Source organism: Danio rerio, chromosome 14 (genome assembly GCF_049306965.1).
Source record: "Danio rerio strain Tuebingen ecotype United States chromosome 14, GRCz12tu, whole genome shotgun sequence".
Taxonomy (NCBI): domain Eukaryota; kingdom Metazoa; phylum Chordata; class Actinopteri; order Cypriniformes; family Danionidae; genus Danio; species Danio rerio.
In genome coordinates, this window is record NC_133189.1 from 9892176 (window position 1) to 9913062 (window position 20887).

At 39.1% G+C, this 20887-nt stretch overlaps 2 protein-coding genes across 4 annotated transcripts in view; one reads left to right on the forward strand and one right to left on the reverse strand.

Annotated features, from left to right (window-relative positions):
• msnb (moesin b) overlaps positions 1-1033 on the forward strand; it is a 48986-nt gene extending 47953 nt beyond the window's left edge. Inside the window, exon 13 of one of the 2 annotated variants that reach the window (NM_001256251.1) lies at positions 623-1033. In NM_001256251.1, the coding sequence (NP_001243180.1) occupies positions 623-787 (165 nt within the window). In that variant the 3' untranslated portion in view covers positions 788-1033. The remainder of the gene's footprint in view (positions 1-622) is intronic. The other variant, XM_068213209.1, reaches the window with a different exon arrangement.
• A 3888-nt stretch (positions 1034-4921) lies between these two features.
• tent5d (terminal nucleotidyltransferase 5D) lies at positions 4922-19670 on the reverse strand. 2 transcript variants are annotated; one of them, XM_021481117.3, is made up of 2 exons: positions 19519-19670; positions 4922-11374 (listed from the first exon to the last, which is right to left on the reverse strand). In XM_021481117.3, the coding sequence occupies exon 2, from the start codon at positions 11352-11354 to the stop codon at positions 8292-8294; it is 3063 nt and encodes a 1020-aa protein (XP_021336792.1). In that variant the 5' UTR covers positions 11355-11374; positions 19519-19670; the 3' UTR covers positions 4922-8291. The 2 variants fall into 2 exon arrangements, with proteins under 2 accessions (XP_021336792.1, XP_021336793.1); XM_021481118.3 differs by having other exon boundaries at positions 19296-19670.
• Positions 19671-20887: the final 1217 nt, after the last annotated feature.

The window sequence follows — 20887 nt, forward strand, 5'->3', positions numbered from 1 at the left end:
TCAATCTCCCCCATGTCGTGTCTCCTGTACAGTACAGCATGCATTCAGCTTGTCAAATTTACATAAATTTTTGATCGCAAGCAGTGTGACTCTGAAGTGCTGTACTGTATGTTTGCAAGTTTTCTCCCCACAATGTCAACAAAACATTGTGCACCATCAAAGCACCTGTGGTAGCACTCAAAAGGCAGAGGAGATGCTAACTATCGCACAAAAAGTTGAACTTCTGGGCATGCTAAAGGAAGGTAAAAGTTACGCAGCTGTAGGGCGCCATTACGAAATAAACTAAAGAAGATTCTTTAATCCTGGACTTATTTTTTTACGAAGGTGTGAACTTTGACAGTTTTAAACAAAAGAGAAAAGAGTGAAAATGTTAATGCCTGTTTGAGAAAAAATGTATAAAGTGTGTAGTAGGGGGTTTTACAGCCTTAAAACATTTATAATAATTGTAAACAATAAAGCTATGTCACAGATTTTGCCTATTGCGGGCTATTTTTAGAAAGTAACTCCAGCGAATAACGATGGACCACTATATTTCCATTGTGCAGGGCCACTTATTGCTCATCAAATGGGCCAATCAAATAAAAATTCTGAAATACTGATTTGTTCCTTAATGTCTTTACAGGCTTTGAGCTCAGAGCTAGCAGATGCCCGTGATGACAGCAAGAAGACTGCAAACGATCTGATCCATGCTGAGAATGTGAGGTTAGGGAGGGACAAATACAAAACCTTGCGGCAAATCCGACAAGGAAACACCAAACAGCGCATTGATGAATTTGAATCCATGTGAATTCCCAATTTCACAGTGTCCGTCTGTTAGTTAATATACAGTTGATATCTGTGTTTGATTATCTATTACATTTTGTTTTCAAATCAGAGGCAGATATATTAAATTATCCTATTGTTTTGAATGTAAAATAAGGATAAATGTTGTGAACCTCTTGATTGACCTATTAAAATAGACATTGAGTTTATGTGACAATCAAATAATAAACATACAAACTTTATGTATTCGTATCCATAATGTATTTCCCCTTGTACTCATGGGTTGTTTGTAATATAAAGCGACAAGTTCCAACCACATGACTCTAGTGATTTGAGCAGATAATTTCCTCAAGGGTTATATCACCTGAAGCTCTTGTAGTATATTTCTTTTGAATCAGTATTAAGTAGCTGCAATCAGAATTTTTGTGAGCCCCGAAAAGCGAACCAAAAACATTTCAGAAATCGACGTTCAACTAATTCTGGGGACTGTGAATATGAACAGAAAATGCTTAAATCTACACCAGCCGTCAGATTTATGAAAACTGTCTTTGACATGGAAAAGTGCAGGTTCTGAAGAGGCACACACTTTTAGTTATGTTGGATTCAGAAATGTGTCAAATCTATGAGTGGATTTCTTTATAAGCTAAAGAGATTAACAAGAGGCTATTTGTAGGACAGGGGTCCTAAAGAACTTGTGTACATTATCAGGTTCCCTTTTAGTAGGTTACTAGACATGACTCATGACTGAGAATAGGCAAGTGGAATCTGCAAATAAGTCCACTCTAGGCATGGGCCAGTTTAGGATTCTGACTGTCAGTATATGTCAGTCTTTGACGTCAATATGATGTTGGTTTAAGATAGCTCAACGTCGGATTTTGGTCATTTACAAACACAGCCTAAAATCAACCAAATATCAACGTCTTATGATGTTACAGATTGACATTGTGTGGACGTCACTACTGTGACCTCTATCAGACGTTAGAGATTAGTTGACATATCTGGCAAATAAATGTCAGTATGTGACGTTAATATGATATTGGTTTAAGATGGCTCGACGTTGAATTTTGGTCACTTACTAACACAAATAAAAATCAACCAAATATCAATGCCTAAAGATGTTACAGCTTGATGTTGTGTTGACGTTACCACTATGACCTCTATCAGACGTTAAATTTTGGTTGCCGTACCTGAAGAATATGTGTAAGTATTTGACGTCAATGTGACGTTAGTTTAACATGTTGGCTCGACGTTGGATTTTGGTTAGTTCCAACGCAACCTTAACTCAACCAAATATCAACGTCTTTATTGTACGTCAGATTATTGTTGTCCTTAGACAACAATTTAATTAAAAAAAATCTTACACATACTATAGGAAGGGTATGACAAAAAAATGCGGTTTTAAAACTTTGACTTTATATACCTTGAAAACGGTTATCATCCCATGCCTAGTCCACTCCCATATTTACTGGAATTGAAGTGGCTCATTGGTAGCCAGATATTGCATGTACTGTAATTAGAATACGGTAACACGTTACTGTGAAACATTTCTGAGGACTGCAGTAATGTAATGAATTACATTTTAAATTTGTACAATTTGATTAACAAAATTACATTGACATTAGTAACTGTACTTAAGTTACAAATATAGTTTTTAGAAGAAAAAAAATACTTCTTTTAAATCACATTTTCTGCTGCAATGTCAGTTGATAAACGTGTTTTAAATTGCGAGCTGAAATGCTTACTGTCGAGAGGGGATGCTTCTTCAATTGGAAATACAGACATTACTTTAATTTCATTGAGCAAAAAACAAAAATATTGCTGTGAAATTCAGTCTATGTCTAGTCTCCAGAACTAGAGTCTCTAGAACTTTCGACTTCTTTAAATTCGACCAGTAACTTGTTCAATCACTATAGCAGAAAGCATTCAATGACAATACTTGTCACCAAGCAGGACACCGGCGCCGCAAAACACGGTGGCCAAACTCAACCTAAACAGGCTATATTGAATTTTTTTGCAGGATCAGGAGTGAAGGTGCCTTCTGAATGTGAAGAGAAGCGTAGCTGCTTATGGGGCCGTTCACATATCAGGTCTTTTGTCCGCCCGCATATTGTGAGCGCATATTGCGTGTGCTCACATTTCCCAGGCACCCCTAGTTGAAAACCGCGAGTCACATGACAAGAACTAACCGATGAGCTTCAAACTTTGGAATATAAACATTTTGGTAAATTAATTATAATAAATTTGTATTTTTATAGGTATATTTTATATGTTTCAAAAGTAACTTCAAAGTAAGTTAATTAGTAATCTGATTTCTTTTTACATGAAGTAATTAGTCATTTAATCAGATTACAGTTTCCCAGTAGTAATCAGTAGTTTGTAATCTATTACTTTTTTAAAGTAACTCACCCAACACTGCCAATTGATTTACCAGATCTACAAATGAGTTGAAAGAAGTCTTCCTATTTTATAAATGTCTAGTCAAGCTCACTTTTTAGCCCATCCACCATCCACCTCCCACACTGCTTTGAATTTTTTCTTTGAAGCGAAGAAGAATGATCAATGTCTTGCACTGATTATCAAGGCCTGAACAAAATCATCATCAAATTTCATAATTCTCTTTCTATGAGCTCTGCTCTGGAACAGCTTTGGGCTGCAAACATAATTTCTAGGTTGGACCTCTGCAGCACTTATAAGCTCATATGGATATGTGTGAGTGATGAATGGAGAAAGACCACCCCCTTTGTCATCATTACTGGACATTTTGAGTACTGTGGGATGATTTTTGGGTTGGTAAACACACCTTCTGAATTCCAACACTTCACGATTGATGTACTCTGGGAGTTTCTTCATTGATGACGTTCCGATTTACTCCCGGAGTATAGCGATACATCATGTTCCAGAGGTCCTCCATAGACTCAAGACAGAGAAAATTAGGCTTGATTAGGTTATCTGCACACTGTAAAACCCAACAGCCAACTTTATCAAATGAAATGAGTGTAGTTAACTTAAAATTTATTAAAAGTTAATTCTACTCATTTGAAAAGAGTTTTTAAGTCAGTGTTGAATGTAATGGATTAATTAAATACCACATTACTTCAACATAAAAGGAGTAAGTTCACAGTACTCATATAGATTAGTTTTTTAACTCAAATGGATTGTAGCAATCGGTTTCCTCAAACGGTTTGAGTTGCCTTAACTTAATTTTTACAGTACTCAGTTGGATTGAGTTCTCTTCATTTATTGGGTTTTACTGTGCTCAAATTGCTTTGTGTACTCAAGTGAAGTTTCACAAACTAATTTCAAGAGGAGCACGTGATAGGATTGACTACAGCTGATCCGTATCACTAACTAACCAATCAGATCATTCTAAATTTAATATTAATATCCAGCCTAAACTTCATTCCTCATCTTCGTTTTGGAAACCCTCCGATCCATCCCTTCTCCCTGCTCCTCTATTCTAAGTTCGGGTGACATGGTGGCTCAGCTGCTATCACTGATGCCCCAGCAAGGGGGTCATTGGTTCAAACACTAGCTGAGCAGACGCTCTCTGTGTGGAGTTTGCATGTTCTCTCTGTGTTTGCGTTGGTTTTCTCCGGGTACTCCAGTTTCCTCCCACACTCAAAAAACATTCAACAAAAGTTAAAGTCACAAGCACCTACTATTTACAAACTGGTGCAGTTAGCGGTCTACTCTTGGGAAGTTATTGAGAACTACCTGATCTCGTATCCCATCTAATGCTTATTGACCAGGCGGGAGCCTTGGGCTCATCTATCTCCGAGCTCAGGGTTCTCTCCTGGGACAGCATGCCAAACCTGCTAAAATAGTCAAGCATTATCTAAGTGTAAACTCTTGAAATGAAGTAAGTTCACAGTACTCATTAGTTTTCGTTTTTTTAACTTGGTTTGTTGCGATCGGTTACCTGAAAAGGTTTGAGTTACCTTAACTTTTTGGGCTTTATAGTGTTTGCCTAAACTGAACATAAACTGGGAGCTTATCTCTTAAATCTGATTGGCTAATTGGTAAGTTGTTCTAGATCAACAAAGACTTTGATACAGGAACATTTAAAAAAATTGCACTAACCCAAAGTAAAGTTCTCCACATATTTTCTTACAATAACTTTTGAATATAACCATGAAAGACACATTTGTGATGAAGTGGATCAGTTCTCTTGTTCTATTCTTTTTATTAACGAAACAAAACCAGCCACAGCCAAAAACTACATCAGACATCAACACAAATAGCATGAGAACAGGAGAAAATGAGAAAACGAAAAAGTGACTGCTGCATTTACAGGAGCTTGTCCTTTCTGTCACCTTCTTTACAGCTTTCTCCTGCTCATTTAGGCACTGATGTTTTCCTGCAAAAATAATTTTGGTCATATAAACGGTTTTAAGGATTTCATGATAGGTATACATCATCTTGGTAAACAATGTCAGTCTAAACGTATTTCTAACCACAGTGTTTATACAGATCTAGTCTGCATTTCATTGGTAGACAACTACATAAAGGTAAAACAGAACGTTTAACTATAAATCATCATACAATCAAGTCAATACTTTACAAAACGTTAGGTCTGCACAGGAAAAAAAGGAACTCCACAAGTTTGAATAGCTATGCCAGTGATCTCTTTAATGTTTGCATTTTGTATATAAGGTCAAGGCCAAAGGTTTGCTAAAACTGTTTTTTTTTTCTATGTTTAAAGTTAACCTCTAGTAAAATGTTGTCATACAACTTCAGTGGCATCAACATCATACATCTACTTATGCATGCCACTATAATTTTGTTATATTAGTCACTTTAAAGATGGTAATTTATGTGTCATATCAATGTTCCATATATATACTTCTATACTTTTGGTCCTGACTTTATAGTTTCCACTTATGTTTACCTGTATATTTGTGTTTACTGCATGTTTGGCTGGTGCAATCTTTCATATATTCAGAAATACAATACTACACATAAATTCTTGGAAAAATATATGCATTTTGTCACAAAGATGTAAAAAAAGAGTGAAAATGTATTTTAGTTTCAGCACCACTGATGGTTCTGTTGAATAGAAAGAAATATGAACTAATGATATTGAATGTCCTCGTGGATGCATTGAGGCAATATTTATAATACATAGGAAAGAAAACTCGAGAAGACTTCTTGTTATTCTCCATGTAAAATCAACATTGTGCGCCATAGATACACAAGACACCGGCAAACACTTCTCTTATTTGTCTCTTTTAGTGGTTTGTTGGTTGGTTGGTTTTCTTTTGAACATGTTCAAGTGTGGTAGACATCAGAAACTCTCACAATTGTTTTTCTTTTTCCCAGAAGGCAAACACTGGGCTGAAAAACCGAAAACTCTCATTTAGACTAAGAGTAATAAAGATGAATGAAGTTTTTTTTAATACTTTGATTAAGTATGATTTTGGTGAAATGCTGAGTACATCAGGGGTTTCCAATGTTCTCCTGGAGAAACATCTTCTAGCTTAGATTAGCTCTAGTCTTATGCTGTGTTCACACCAGATGCAGAACATGCGAGTAAATCGAGCTACTCAGACGTAAATAGTCGTGTGAACATTTTGAGTTTACTCGCTTAATTAACGCATCAAATTCCCTTCACAATAGACGCAGATTCGTGTTATGGGCAGGGCTTCTAACTGCCTGGTGAATCTAGCTTCATTACTAAATGGCTAACATGAATTTTATTGAGAAAATAGCTGTGTTTATGTGCTTTAGGAAGGCTGAAAAACAGCGTATGTTTGATCGGCGCCGTGTCTGAGTCCACTAGATCCTTACAGAGATGCTCCCAGCTCTGTGAGTTCATCAACTCCTTCAGAAACTATACCTGAATGATGGAGGCTTTCAGTGGTTCTTTAGACCAATCCGAGCCTAGTTTGATGAAATTTTGTCCGATGTCGGCAAGAGGACTTCCACTCGGAGAACAGGCACAACGTTATAATCACACACATACAAGAGCAAGCTCCAGATTGGTTAACAGCGCAGACATCCCAACTCTCGCCGAAGTTCTGGTAGTCTCACAAATGCATAGAGATTCCCAGATACTCGCAAACGAACGATAATCTCCCATAAATCTTGCGTCTCCCACCTGTCAAATACGTTGCACACCCCTGTCCACCACATCCCCCCCAGCTTTATGCATACATCGCGCACAACTCCACCCTGCTCTCCAGATATGCCGTCTACCCCCCACCACCACCTAACCTCACTCCACCCCACCCAACCTCACTCCACCCCACCCCCCTCCGCTCTTCAGCTACGTCCCGCACACTCCCCCGAAATTTCCCACAAATCGTCTCTGTCTCCCCCCAAAATGAATTTTCCCAACTTGGGATGTCTGAGTGCGAATGTTTGCTGATGTTTAGATTTTCCAACTCAAGCAATTTGTGCGAAACGCACGTCAAACGCAGAAAATGCTCAACTCGCACCACTTCATTTGCTTGAATTGCCTCATTTGCTCAATGTGCCGCATGTCTATTCGCCACTTTGCATTGACCTAACACTTGAAATTTCATCCGCGACTGGTGTGAACACAGCATTAAACACAGCATTAAACATGCCTGAAACATCTAGACAACATATTTATAATAACTAGATATTTCCAGTAACGTTCCAAGGAAACATCCTGACACCCCTAGATTATGTCATTCAAAATCTAATAATACACCTTTATTATAAATAAAAAAATAGCAGATGTACTATGAAATGTCAGCTTGAACTCACAAGGAAATGTAACTACTCTAGGTATTGTCAGAAAAGTGGCTAAATCATTAAAATTCATATGACTGCATTTGAATGAAAGTGTACAACTTTTAAACAAATCGTGCCCCCCAAAGACCACCCCTAACCCCACCCTTCACTAGGGGATGGGCAAATTGTAATCGTAATGAGATCGTACAAATTAATACAAATTAGCCACTATTTTTTGCTTCGAGATTAAATTGGGAATATTACAAGATATGAAATACTTAATTTAAAAAAAATAATGGGGGGAAATAATGCAGCACTGATCTTAGTGAGCTTTCCTTGAGCAAAACGAGACAATTAGTTTAATTGTTTCAGACAACAAAAGTACTTTACTACATAATAAAGCATTGGCTGCATGCTGCTTATTTCTCTTGCACTTTTTTATCATGCCAATAAAGCTTTAAATTAGCGAAAATAGTTTTTCTATCAAAAGCACTTGCCTTTGTTTCTTTGTTACAACAAGAATTTTAGCTACCTCTAATAAGAGAAGAACAGGCCAAGTTTTTCCCTTCTAGTTATTTTTAGTCTCAACTTATGTTTTAACCTTCATTTTGCTAGTGCAATATCTCCAATATTGTATGTGCAATTCTCACAGACAGTCAAAACTATTATCAGTTCCTAACTGACACATGGTGTTTTCCAACACAAACTGTTCTTTCAGTCAAGTGTTGGGACACATGTTCAATGGTAGATCATTTGTGGTGTATTTTTTACGTTTCAAGATTTAAGGATTTCCCTGTGCGTATTCCCATCTTTTCTTCCCGCCTAAAGACCTAAACTAGTCCAGTCTGCATGTGTATGTGTAGTGGGTAAGGGTGGTATATAAGTGGAGACTGGCCATTTGATATGTAATAGTTACTGAAGTTGTGGTCTGTCATGTATGGTGCAGGTTGGTAGTAGCAGGTAACATTATTGGCATTAGGAATGATATTCTGCTCACCTAGGACTTTGAGTGCTAGAATGGTAATCATATTAAGAGTCTGTCGGCGCTCATGCCCCATCAAGCACACAGTGCTCTCATTGACCACTCTCCGAAGGGTCATCAAGTAATCATATTTGCTTTTTTCCTCACCAATAAAATGGTTGCGCAGGTACGATTCAATCTTGCGCTGCTGCTCGTTCACGTCAGGGAAGTCAATAAAAAAACGTGAACACATATAGCGCTCGAGTGTCTTAATTTCAGTTTCGCAGGCTGGTTTGAAATCCCGGACAAGCAGATTACTGTACTTGAGCAGGCCTCCACCCCTAATTTCTTCAGGGTTACGTGTTGCTATTAGCCTGTAACGTAGGTGGTCCATAGCCTGCTCAAAGTCACCGTACATGCTCTCAGCCAACACTGTAACAAAAGGTAGCTCTTTAGCAGGGGTTATAGGCTCAATGGTGTCTAAAACTGATGTGTCGGATATTTCGGAAACCACTGCCTCACTTACTGAGGATGTAGATGTTTCTAATACTGAAAATGAAACTGCAAAGGGTTTCAAAACCTCTGAAAGTATTTCAGGTGGTTCCAAAACGTCAAATATTACTTCAGAGGGGTCAATGGCCTCAGGTGGTTCTAAAAGAGGTTCTGGGATTCTAGGAGATTCTAAAGTTTCTGTTGTGGAAGGTTCTGGTGATGTTGAAAAAAGTGGTGGTGATACTGTGAGGCTTTGAACCTCTGGCAAAGAGACATGCGGTTCTAACACATATGTTGGGGGTTCTTTACTCTGTGGGTTTGGCACAAGAAGTTCCTGAGTCTGCTTTATGGGCATGGAATAGTTGTGAATTTGAGGTGATATAACATGTTCTGAACTCGACAAATTGGTCAGTACCACTTGTGAATCAATAGTGTGGTCTGCAGACAATAGTTTTACTATTTGAGATGCCTTAGTGGTGGATTCTAAGGGTTGACTAAGATGTTCTGGTGACGTGGGGTCTTTGACTTGGGTACATGAGTCATTATCTTGTGTTTTGAGAGAGGCTGAGTTGAAGCAATAACTGTCATTTGTCTGAAGCAAAGGTTTAGAATTTACATTAATGAGAGGTACCGTTGGTTCACACTGTGTTGCCTGAATGCTTTCGCTACAAGGCTGGTTCATCCTGTTTTGATCTTTGGGGAGACTACTAGGATTTGATGTAGGGTTTAACATAGTGACATGAGTAGTTTCACCAGTTTCTGGTTCTGAGCTTTGTGCTCGACTTTGAAAGCTTTTCTCTGGTGAAAGACTCGTGTGCAAAGTGTCTTCTGAATGCACACCATTCTCTGGAGCAGCAACAGTAAAAGCTCCAGTACAAGTGGCTAGTTTTTTAGACTCATCGGAGTCTTTTTCTGAGGCACTGGAAAATTCAAAGCTTTTTGTGGTAAGACCTGACAATTTCACCTGCATAGGTAATGAATCTTTCTGGTTAGCATTAGGTGGATGCAAAACCTGACAAGTGTTAACATCTAAATTATTTGAGACAGATTTTTCTGGTGAACATGGTACAAGAGTTGTCTTTTTTGACATTTTCCGAGGTGGTTTGGGTGAGGAGTGCTTGAGAACAACCATTTGTGAGTTTTGGCTGTTTTTCTTTGCAGGGGGTGGTAGAGGATACTCAGCATATGATTCTAGTGATGCTTGCTTTACAAATTTAATGGGAGCAGGTTGGAATGTGCATCGCTCACCAAATTTCCCTTTTGTTGAAAGACAAGAAAAGTCTGCATGTACCACATCAAGCCACGATTGGGAATTTACTGGCTCTATGTCTAACATGTACTCTGTTTTGGTAGAATCTGTCTCGCTAAAATTTGTATTAACTGGGGTATTTGGTTCTATAACAGGCATGGTTTTTATCCCAACCTGTTCAGTTCCCCCACCTGAGTCACAACATGTTTCCTTTGCATCTACCTCTACCAATGTCTGTGTATGTAAAGACAAATTTTCATGAAGTTCTTTTTCTTCTTCGACATGCATTGTAACAGAGTTCTCTGACACTTGCTCTATGGATACAGTCATTGTTGTAGTTTCAACTATCTCCGTTTTAACATCTTTGTCTGTTTCAAGGGTTGGTTCTTGCTCTGGATGTTTAAACTGCTCATTCGGACTCATTTTACAATAACACTCAAAGTCACTGAAGGTCTGCGTTTCATTTGTTTTGCAAGACATGTCAACATCACTTTCCTGATGATGACCTATGTCACAAGAGCTGAGGAATGTTTCATCCATGAAGTCCGACTGAATCTCTTGTCTTTGAGCAGAAGTGGAGTCATGGTCTTCTTGTCCTTCTGCAGCTTTTCTCCTTTCGGCATCCAAATAAGATTGCAGCATGCTGTCCAGGATGATCTGAAAGGAGTCCACGCTGAATTCAAACTGTCGTCGTAGAGAGTTGACAAACTTGAGCTCTACATTCTTACCACTATTGTTTGAGAGGGAGATAAGGCTCCAACGGTCATGCTCAGTGAAAACCTTCACCATTTTTTGAACATATGCCTCTTTCATGGTGAGAGCTGTGATTTTATCTTTGTTGACTCCTTTAGGTAAAAAGTCCAGAAGACAGCTCAAAACTACCTCCTTGATAATCTGGAAGTCCTCTGGCTTGGGAAGCTCAACACCAAAGATGATATCCAGGTCTTTATAGCTGGTGCCGTTTTCTTTAACCAGCACATGGCTGGCTGTAGAGCCATTGAGACGTACATCTCTTACCTTGATTTTCTTCAAAATCAGTCTGTTTCTGACTACATGGATAATGTCTTTGGGCTTGATTTCAAGGGTTGGGAAGTTGCCCCTACCATGAATGGGAATGACCTCGGTAAGAACTTGGTCTAATGTCTCCACCTGTTCTTGCGTCAGTTTGTGAAACCGCCGGTCATCTTCCATCTCTATTGCGTTCACTTGATCTGGAAGAAATACAGACAGAGAGACTGATTGTTAGATGTGTAACATTTATTATAACATTTTAATTTTAATAAAGTGATTTGCCACAGGGGGCGACACGGTGGATCAGTAGTTAACACTGTTGCCTCACAGCATGAAGGTAACCGATTCGAGACCCGGCTGGGTCAGTGGGCATTTCTGTATGGATTTTGCATGTTCCCCCCATGTTGATGTGGGTTTCCTCTGGGTACTTCGGTTTCCCACACAGTCCAAAGACATGCAATATAGGTGAATTGAATAAACAAAATTTTCCATTGTGTATACGTGTGAATGAGTGTGTATGGATGTTTTCCAGTAATGGGTTGCAGCTTGACCTGTGAGAAAGGTTGATTGAATACTTCATATATTTCCAACCCGGGCTCATTGTGGAAACGTAGTCCCGCGGACGTTTCTGGAGACCAAGGAATACGTCCCGGCGGGTACGTACGGCTGCAGTTGTTGTTTTTGCGAATTGTTGCGAATTTTGTGCGGTTCGCGCCTGCACTGTTCTCGCGTGAACCCGCCAGAGGCCGCTGTCCGACTGACTGGATGATTGACTGACCGGATGATTGACTGCGCGACCGGCCAATCGGCAGACCCGCCCTCCTCCTTCCCTGAACCCAACCAATTTTACCGATCGACCCACCCGCCCGCTCGCTTCCCCAAACCTGAGCAACAGGTTACAAAAAGCCGTCCAAAAAAAGAAAAACCCTGATGTTTTTTTTTTTCTACCGCGTTTTCGGATTTCACCGCGTTCTCACCCTGTTACAAAACTCGTTCACTTAATTTTTGGGATTCTGTTTTTGTCTTACCTGATTGCTGGAACCGATGTTCCCCGTACTCGAAACCGATGGCCGTGGTCAACCCTTAGCGTTCGCTTGAAAAAAATAAACGCGGCCGTACGTACCTGCCGGGACATATTCCACTGTCTCCAGAAACGTCCGCGGGTCTACGTTTTCAGAATGAGATTGGGTTGTATATTTCATTGTAAACTTGAATTCTTTAAAAGTATCATATGAATAGCACAGAGGGCTTAAACTTGATTCCTAAAGGGCCGCAGCTCTGCACAGTTTTGCTCCAACCCCATCAAACACAGCTGATCCAACTAATTAAGACTACTTAAGCAGGTACAATCAGATAAATTTTACCTGAAGTTGATTAAATGCTTTCAAAAAGGTGGCCCGCTCATGGCTTTAAACTATTATTTGGGAAGCTTGACTTTAAATATAGCCCAGCACTCCCATATCATATGGTTGTTTTATACAACTACAATTGAAATAACAATAATAATACAAAGAAGTCAACAATCATAATTAATTCCTCATTAAACAGCAGCTTGAGAACTATCCTGTGAGCCATATTCTTTCATTGAGTTAATAGAGGCTATAGCCAACAGACCCTATTTTTAGTAACAAGCTATCATCCCTAGAAGCAAAGAATTCTGGCCCAGATTTGGCATAAAGCTGGCACAGCAGGCATTCATCCGGCACTGGCATACAGCATGTGGGCCAAACATGGCCCGGGTTTGGCAGAGGTGGCACCGTCTTTAAGGCGGCACACAAGATTTGGGCCAGATGAAAAATGTAGTATTTGGCCCAGATTTTAAAATTTGATAAGTGGGCCATGTGAGTTTGGCCAGTCTTGACCCACATTTAAAATACACTAAAATCATTTTTGAGTAAAGAAAAAAAATTCTACCAATCAGGTCACTTTGAGAAAAAGCATGCCCATAGTGTGCCTAAAGCGCATCACTCCATGGGTTTATCAATTTCATTGCAATCGTGACACACCAACCTATCTGGCCCAGTTCAGGCCCAGTTATGATTTATTAACTTGGCTGAGACTTGGCCCAGATATGGTCCGTGTTTGGCCCTTGTCTGGAAGCCAGATTTGGTTCAGTCATGTACCGTAATTCACTGCGGCATGTGGGCCAAGCAAAACCTGATTGTGTGGGCCAGAGCTGGGCCAGAGAAATTTTGCTATGTGGGATGCTTCTTTCCAATTAAAGCATTTTTCCTCTTACACTACTTCTGGTTAAAATCTTTTTCTCTTTGCCCTCTACATTCTTATCTACTTTTTACTTCATTGCTACCTCTCTAGCTATTTCTCCATTTCTTTTTTCTGTTGGCTTCTTGACCGCTGTCACCTACAAAAGGGTGATCTCTCCCTCTCCGCTTCTGGAGGCTCTTTTTTATTTTCCTTTTCAACCTTTCATTTTCTTTACACTACTGCAGTAGTAATCTTGACCTCTGCTCCCACAGGAGTGCTCTTTGTCTTTACCTTCACTGCTGCACTAGAAATCACACCTGAGTTCTTGCTGGAGATCTTTCTTTCTTTATCCTCTGAGCCTACAGGAGTTCTGTTTCTTTTGTGTTTTCCTTTTTTTTTTTGGTGCAGTTTCATTCACAGCTGCAACTGCAAAATTATGATTCTGTCTAAGTTCTGTCTTCCCCTGTTGGTAATTTTAAAGCTGATTTGGCAAAGAGTTATGTGTAGATGACAGAGAGTGGTGGGGGTTTGGGGTGTATGCAAAGATTAATGCCTGATTCACACTGGACTTCAGCGGGTTGCAGCTGGAAGGGCATCCATTGTTCAAAACATATGCCGGGTAAGTTGGCGGTTTATTCCGCTGTGGCGACCCCAGATTAATAAAGAGAATAAGCTAAAAAGAAAATGAATAAATGAATGAACATTTTAATTTAGATTCATAATGAAGGCTGTTGGGCGGCACAATGCCTCAGTGGTTGGCACTGTCAGCTCACAGCTAGAAGATCCCTGGTTCGGGTGATGGCTGAGCCAGTTGGCATTTCTGTGTGGAGTTTGCATGTGCTCCCCGTGTTGGCATGAGTTTTCTCCAGGGTGCTCTTGTTTCCCCCACAGACCAAAGACATGCACTATAGGTGAATCGAAGAAAGTAAATTGCTGAGTGTGAGTGTGTATGGGTGTTTCCCAATACTGTTGGAAGGGCATCCGCTGCATTAAACATATGCCGGAATAGTTGGCGGTTCATCCCACTGTGGCGACCTCTGAAATAAAGACTAAGCCAAAGGTAAATAAATGAATGAAGGCTGTCATAGGTCAAGTTCAAATGAATCTATACATTTGTATTGGTGGATTATGACCAGCAAACCTAAGCTTGACAATGGCTATTGGTTGACTTTCAGATCTGACAGCCAAAAATATGCCAAAATATATATATATATATATATATATATATATATATATATATATATATATATATATATATATATATATATATATATATATATATATATATATATTATAATAATCCAGAATAATATAATAATAATAAAACAATTTTACCATAAATGTGTGAAAGACGGAAACAAATTGCAAGTGCTGTTAGTTGTGATTTTACACACATTAAAGTGTACTAATCTCACTCAGTCCCAAATGTGTTTACTGAGCTGTGAGAAAACACGCTGCTGCTACTCTCCGAGTGAACCAAAGCAACTGTGCTAATCTGACAAATTTCTGCATCACATGAATGAACATTAATGAAGACTAAAATAGCAATAACACCATCAAAGTCTTTCAGGTGTACTTCATACAATCCATTAAAAGGTATTAAAGACAGAATATAATCTGATAACAAGTACTACGTTTTTGGAATCTGTTTACATAATCCATATCATTTGATCTGTTTTTACCCAACAGTTATTACTGCATTGATGTACTCTGTGTCTAAAGGTACACATCTGGATAAGTCACTTCAGGTAACTTCAGAGTTGGCGACTGACGCATTTGCGGTGAGACAAATGCCTTCAGGCTCAGTCTCACACTCTCATGCTGCTCAACTAAATTTCATGCCCAATCCCAAGACTATGCAGCACAAATCAATACAAAAATGCTCATAGGGTTTTTTCACCAAAACAAGCTATTTACAAAATTTGTTTTTAAAAGCACAAATTTATGTCATCTGTCAGTGCATCTTTAAAAAGGGTTCAGGTTTTGGAAACATTCAGCGATTTTTTAAGGTTAAATATGCAAAACAGATGATATTTTGGACTGATTATTTATGCGGTTGCATGAATAACCGCTATCAGTAACATTTCTTACATTATTTCTTGTTTCTATGATAAATTTTATACAGATTATTAGCATTTTATATCATTTACATTCTTATTTTAATGGTTAAAACACTAAATCAATATTTAAAATGCATCTTTTCAACCTTAAAACCACAAATATGTCTTTAATTCAACTCATGTCATCCATATCTCAATCCGGCCATGCAACCAAATGTTTTACTTTGTAAACAACTGTTGCTTTATTTTAAGATCTCGTTTTGGCACTTTAGTTTATGTGTAACTGTCGTAATAATTCCATCAGAAAGAATCCACAGGTTTTTCAGAAAGATCCAAGTTAGTGATGACATTTTGCTCTTTAGTTTAGACCAGTGGTTCTCAAAGTGGGGGTCGGGACCCCCCGAGGGGTCGCGGGGCAATGAAGGGGGGTCGCCTGGTGATTTCCAAAAATCTATTTATTTTTTTAAACCATAAGAATTAACATATTTTATCCATAACTATACTGAAAATAAAAATAGTCCTTTATAGTTACTATATACTATATAGTGACTATAGTAGCTTATGTTTACTAGTTCTATTGGATTGCGACCCCTGGGGTAATTACATTATATTAAAGGCAGCAATAGCGTCAGATGCATTTTTATTTTATAACATCAGGTTATACTTTCTGGCACATTTTAAGCACTGACACAAATTTAATTGGTGTGTCTGCGTCATTGCATGCAAGGTTTCTGTATTCATAACCACCCCAGAGGATATTGGGGGTCGCGAGTCACTGGCATTGTTATTTTGGGGGTCGCGGGCTGAAAAGTTTGGGAACCCCTGGTTTAGACAACCGTAAAGCCTCCTTTCCACCGTACATGACAAACGACACGCAACAGATTGGAAGTCCTTAATTTCCAATGGAGAGTAGTCTGGGAGCTGCGTGGAGTTCCGATCATCTCCGTATGCGGAAAATTCGGATGCAAACTGAGCAGCGGATCCGTTGAAAAGTTTGAACTCTTGCAATTAGACCGGCCGACCGGATGTGATGTATTCCAGTGTTGTACAAGCAAGTCTGTGTGCACGAGATGAGAAATAGGAGTTTTTTTGGTTATTTTTTGGTGAATTGGGTATGCTAAAATTGACCGGAATGTATGAGTGTGTGAATGGCCCATGTGAACCGTACTCTGGCACACCTCTTCCAACCAGGCCAGGGCCGGCCAACTGAACTATGCCTAAGCCCGATTTAGAGCACTCACACTTTGATTTGGAAACGGGCCTGGACACGGTTCGGATAGCATAGTGTGGGTGCGCCCTGAGTGTGTCTGTGTTTCCAGAGATGGTTTGTTGCTGGAAAGGCATCCGTTACGTAAAACATGTGCTGGATAAGTTGACGGTTCATTCCGCTGTGGCGACCTCAGATTAATAAAGGGACTAAGCCGAAAATTAAATGAATGAATAAATGAGTTAGTGTTGTGTGGTACCGATATCGATATTTATTGAACAAACACCATTGTCTCTAACAATAAAATAAAGTTTGCTATGAAGCACTATAGTTTTATTAAAATGTGGCTGCTGAGCGTGCATCTGGAAAGCAATGCGAATAAGCCTAGGGAGTAAGTTTGCAATTTCCAATGGAAGCATGTGGTGCGCACAGCTTGCATATGGTTGAAAACATCTGAACTTTTCCGAATGTCGAGAGAATACCGCGATTCATGTAAGTAGAACTAACCAATTTGCTTCACACTTTGTATGGAATATACACAATTCAGTAATAATGGAAGACTATTTGCTCAGACAAACACAGCGCATCCAAACACTGTAGTGCTTTTTCTTCATAAACTTGCATCAGAGCTGCAGCAATGGTTTGTCCGTTTGTCATCCTCTGAGAAAACGATTGATGGTCGCCTAGTTTCAGAAAGAAGGCAGGGGATCGTGAGCACAAAGCGCATTGCAACGCCCCATTCACACGGGGCTTCAGCGTCAATGTTTGACAGAGGCCGTGTCTGAAGTCGGGGCTGACGCGATCATCATAGCAGCGTCAGCCAATAAAATTAGTCAGCAATAGGCCACTGTCTGAGCTGTTGTATTTGCATACAGCGATATGATTGGCTGACGCGTCCGTTGCTGCTTGAAAAGTTAAGCAAGTCCCAACTTCTGCAGTGAGCAACGCCTCTGAAGCGGCGCCGACGGATCCACAATGCAGTTCGGCAATGCCTGACGTCACCCATTCAAAGTGAATGGGAAGCGTTGAAGCTGACGCCCCATGTGAATGGGGCGTAAATGGTAAAGGAAACCACGCACTCGTGCTGGTCAGAATAACAACATACATGAAAATGAGTGTCTTATAGCAGCAGTGAGGAAATTGTAAATAAAAACAGATGTAAGGATGTCGCCAGAGTGGCTTTTTGGTTTCTTTTCTTGTGTATCCCAGCCACTAACACCTAATCTGAAAGATTTTTTAGCATAGTGGTAATGTAGTCATCCAGCTTCACAATTTGTAATGTTGCAGTATTTATATGAAAAATGATGGTTGATTCATTTACTTGAAAGCTTAGATTCGATTATTATTCACATGTTGATCTACCTTTACCATTGCACACGCTTTGTAACATTTTATTTATCAAGTTTAAGAGTCTCTTTAACACTTATGTTTATTTTATCATGAAGAGATCAAATATTTTGTTTAAATATTTTTGTTTTTGACAGTTAAAACTATTTGCCTTGTTGTAATGTTAGTGAATTAAAGTGGTTAAATTAAAAAAAAAACTAATATTCCTAAATGTATTGGTAAAAAAAATATTTAATAATTATTTATATCGAATGACATGAAACATGATATTGATTTTTTTTTTTTTTTTTTTTTGCAAAATCACCCAGCCCAAATATAAGTTATACAATTGGGTTTGTTTAAAAATGAATAAATCTCCCCATATTCTGGGTTATAAAAATCCCACTACTTGAAATGCTTTAGAAAGCGCAGTGCTATTGTAATTCCTTTGTTATTGTTTACATCCTTGGATAAAGAACATCATTCTTAACCAGAAAAAAACATGAACAGACTGTTCTTAACTAAAATGTGCTTTTACACCATAATACTTGGCAATTCGTCCTGACTGAGGGGGCAGGACAGGGTAGGTGAGGGGGCGTCGCTTGGTGACGCTGACTATGTGTCTATGACGTAATTACCGACACGTCACGACAGTTAAATTCCAAAAGCAAGACTAATATTTAGCCAGACGTAAAAAAACCCGCCAACTTTCCCCATGATTATTTATTTCAGCTAAGATCTTTATCAGTGTTTTGGTGCCATTTCCTCTACAGACACACATGAATGTGGACACTGGCTGTGACGCTGCAGCACGATGATGTTGTCCTCCCCCGCCCCTCATGCGCGCACTCTCCCGCAAATAAACCGCTGTGAGTCATCGAAGTACTTCTGCTCATCCATTCACAGACACACGCCAGCAGGTTTTAGGAAAAACAGTCTCTTGGTAATGGACTATAGTCCATTTAAACGCGTACTGCGCGTTATAAACTTAATTATCTGCGTTGAGTTGAACGTGCACATTTCTTTTTGCTTACATGTACAGAAATAACTGCTCACAAACAAAATATTTCTATCTATTCAGTGTATAAAGTTGTAATAGCTCTAAAAGCAAAACGTAAATAAATAAACGCGCGTGATATTCGCAGACAGAATTGAATAGTCTGCCTCATAAACATTAAACCAAGCATGAATTACAGCTCTGAGGACCAGTGCATTGTTTTTATTACGTATACGTGTGCGTGTTACCATTTGTGCATTTGGCATGATAATAAATATAATGTCGTCATCACTAAAATGTCATAAAAGTATTCGCTTGCTACTCACTTTTGTCGTCTATTAACTCAGTTACGTTGCCAGTCCGTCGTCGTAGGGTTTTTAAAACTTCGGCAATGAAAACAGCTTTTGCTGAAGTGAATTCAAACTTGACAGCGGTCAAACCACGAAGAAGAAACAATGTTGGTAGATGATAATTATTTATCTAGTCATGTGGCGGGGTTAGAAGTCAAATGAGTTCAAGTCCACGCAAATATGGACTTCTTCAACTCACCCCTCGATGCGCAGAAACGTAAGAGTGGCAGGACGTCAATGCTGATTTTCCAGGGTTAATCCGACAGTGATTTGGTCATCGGGTCAGACCTTCAGGGTTCATTAGGCTGAATTCCACAGCTGGGGAGTGCGGCGGGAGCGCGGTCGCTGTTCAGGCAGATCGTGGTTCTGAAACTCTTAAATATCCCACACCTTCTGCTCTCTCAGAGCCTGGAGCTTAAAGCAGTTTCCATGGCGACCTGGCGTCACAGTTTTGAGGTAGTCCACGTAGTGCGAGAGTCACAACAATGGCACATATCAAAAGCCCGCGGAACGAGAGTTAACAGGTGTCAAGTGCGCGCACATGTATGTGCATGTTGTGTTATTGAGCGATAATGCCATGTGAAATAGGCTTGGTCTGTTTAACGCGTCACATGCCCAAAACAAAAATTAAAGGAGGTGGCTATTAAAGAACTGCAATGAAAACAAACTGAAAGATATAATTTTACATGTAATGATCCTGCCCATAGAGCTAGGGAGGGTTCGGGTGGTTCGAAAGACTGTAAAAGGTCCAGAATTTGTCCCACAAGCTTATTATTCTATTTTATTACTGCTATTCCATTATAAATTATGAAAATAATCAATCGATGAGGCTTCAAGATCAAGCAGAATCCCATGTTGGCTGTCCGTATAGAATTTGGGACACTATTTGGTAGTTGTTGCTAGATCAGGTTGCGGCTTGAAGTTAATAAGAATTATTTATATTATTTATTAAATTTTCTATTTATTGTATTCTATTAACACCTACCCCCGCCCCAACCCCAACCGTCACCGTAACATGAAAACAGTAGTTGTATCAAGTATTATTTATCCTATCTATTAAATTACCCAATAAATTTTATTTTTTAATGCCTATGCCCACCCCAACCCTAAACCCAACCGTCACAGTACTGTAAAAATATTAATTATTGTTATACAGTGTCGCATAAAATGCTACTATGATTGATGTACATATCGCACTTCCAGCCGGACACGTATCCAATCTAGACTTTACGGAATTTGGCACAATGTGACTTCCCATTCTGAGGTCACACCATGCCAAATTCAGCATCCCAAATTTTGATTGAGGAAATTTGAATGTGCTGGCCAGTTTGTTATTTGCCTAATAAATTTAAAACATTAACAGACTCTTATTTTTGTATTTTCAAAATAAGTATTGTTTTCATATTTATTTAATTAAAATCTTTAGGAAATGCTTTTGGTAAGCTACATCAAAACGTATGGTTACGATGACCATGCCACAAGCATAGATTTATTTTCTCATAAATAAATAGAAAACGGGGCAAATGACGGCAAAAAAGGTCCACTTTTTTATAAAAAAAGAACCACCC

Excerpts from the sequence above, each read along its gene's own strand:
- tent5d (XM_021481117.3), bottom strand. The coding sequence starts at position 11,354 with ATGGAAGATGACCGGCGGTTTCACAAACTGACGCAAGAACAGGTGGAG.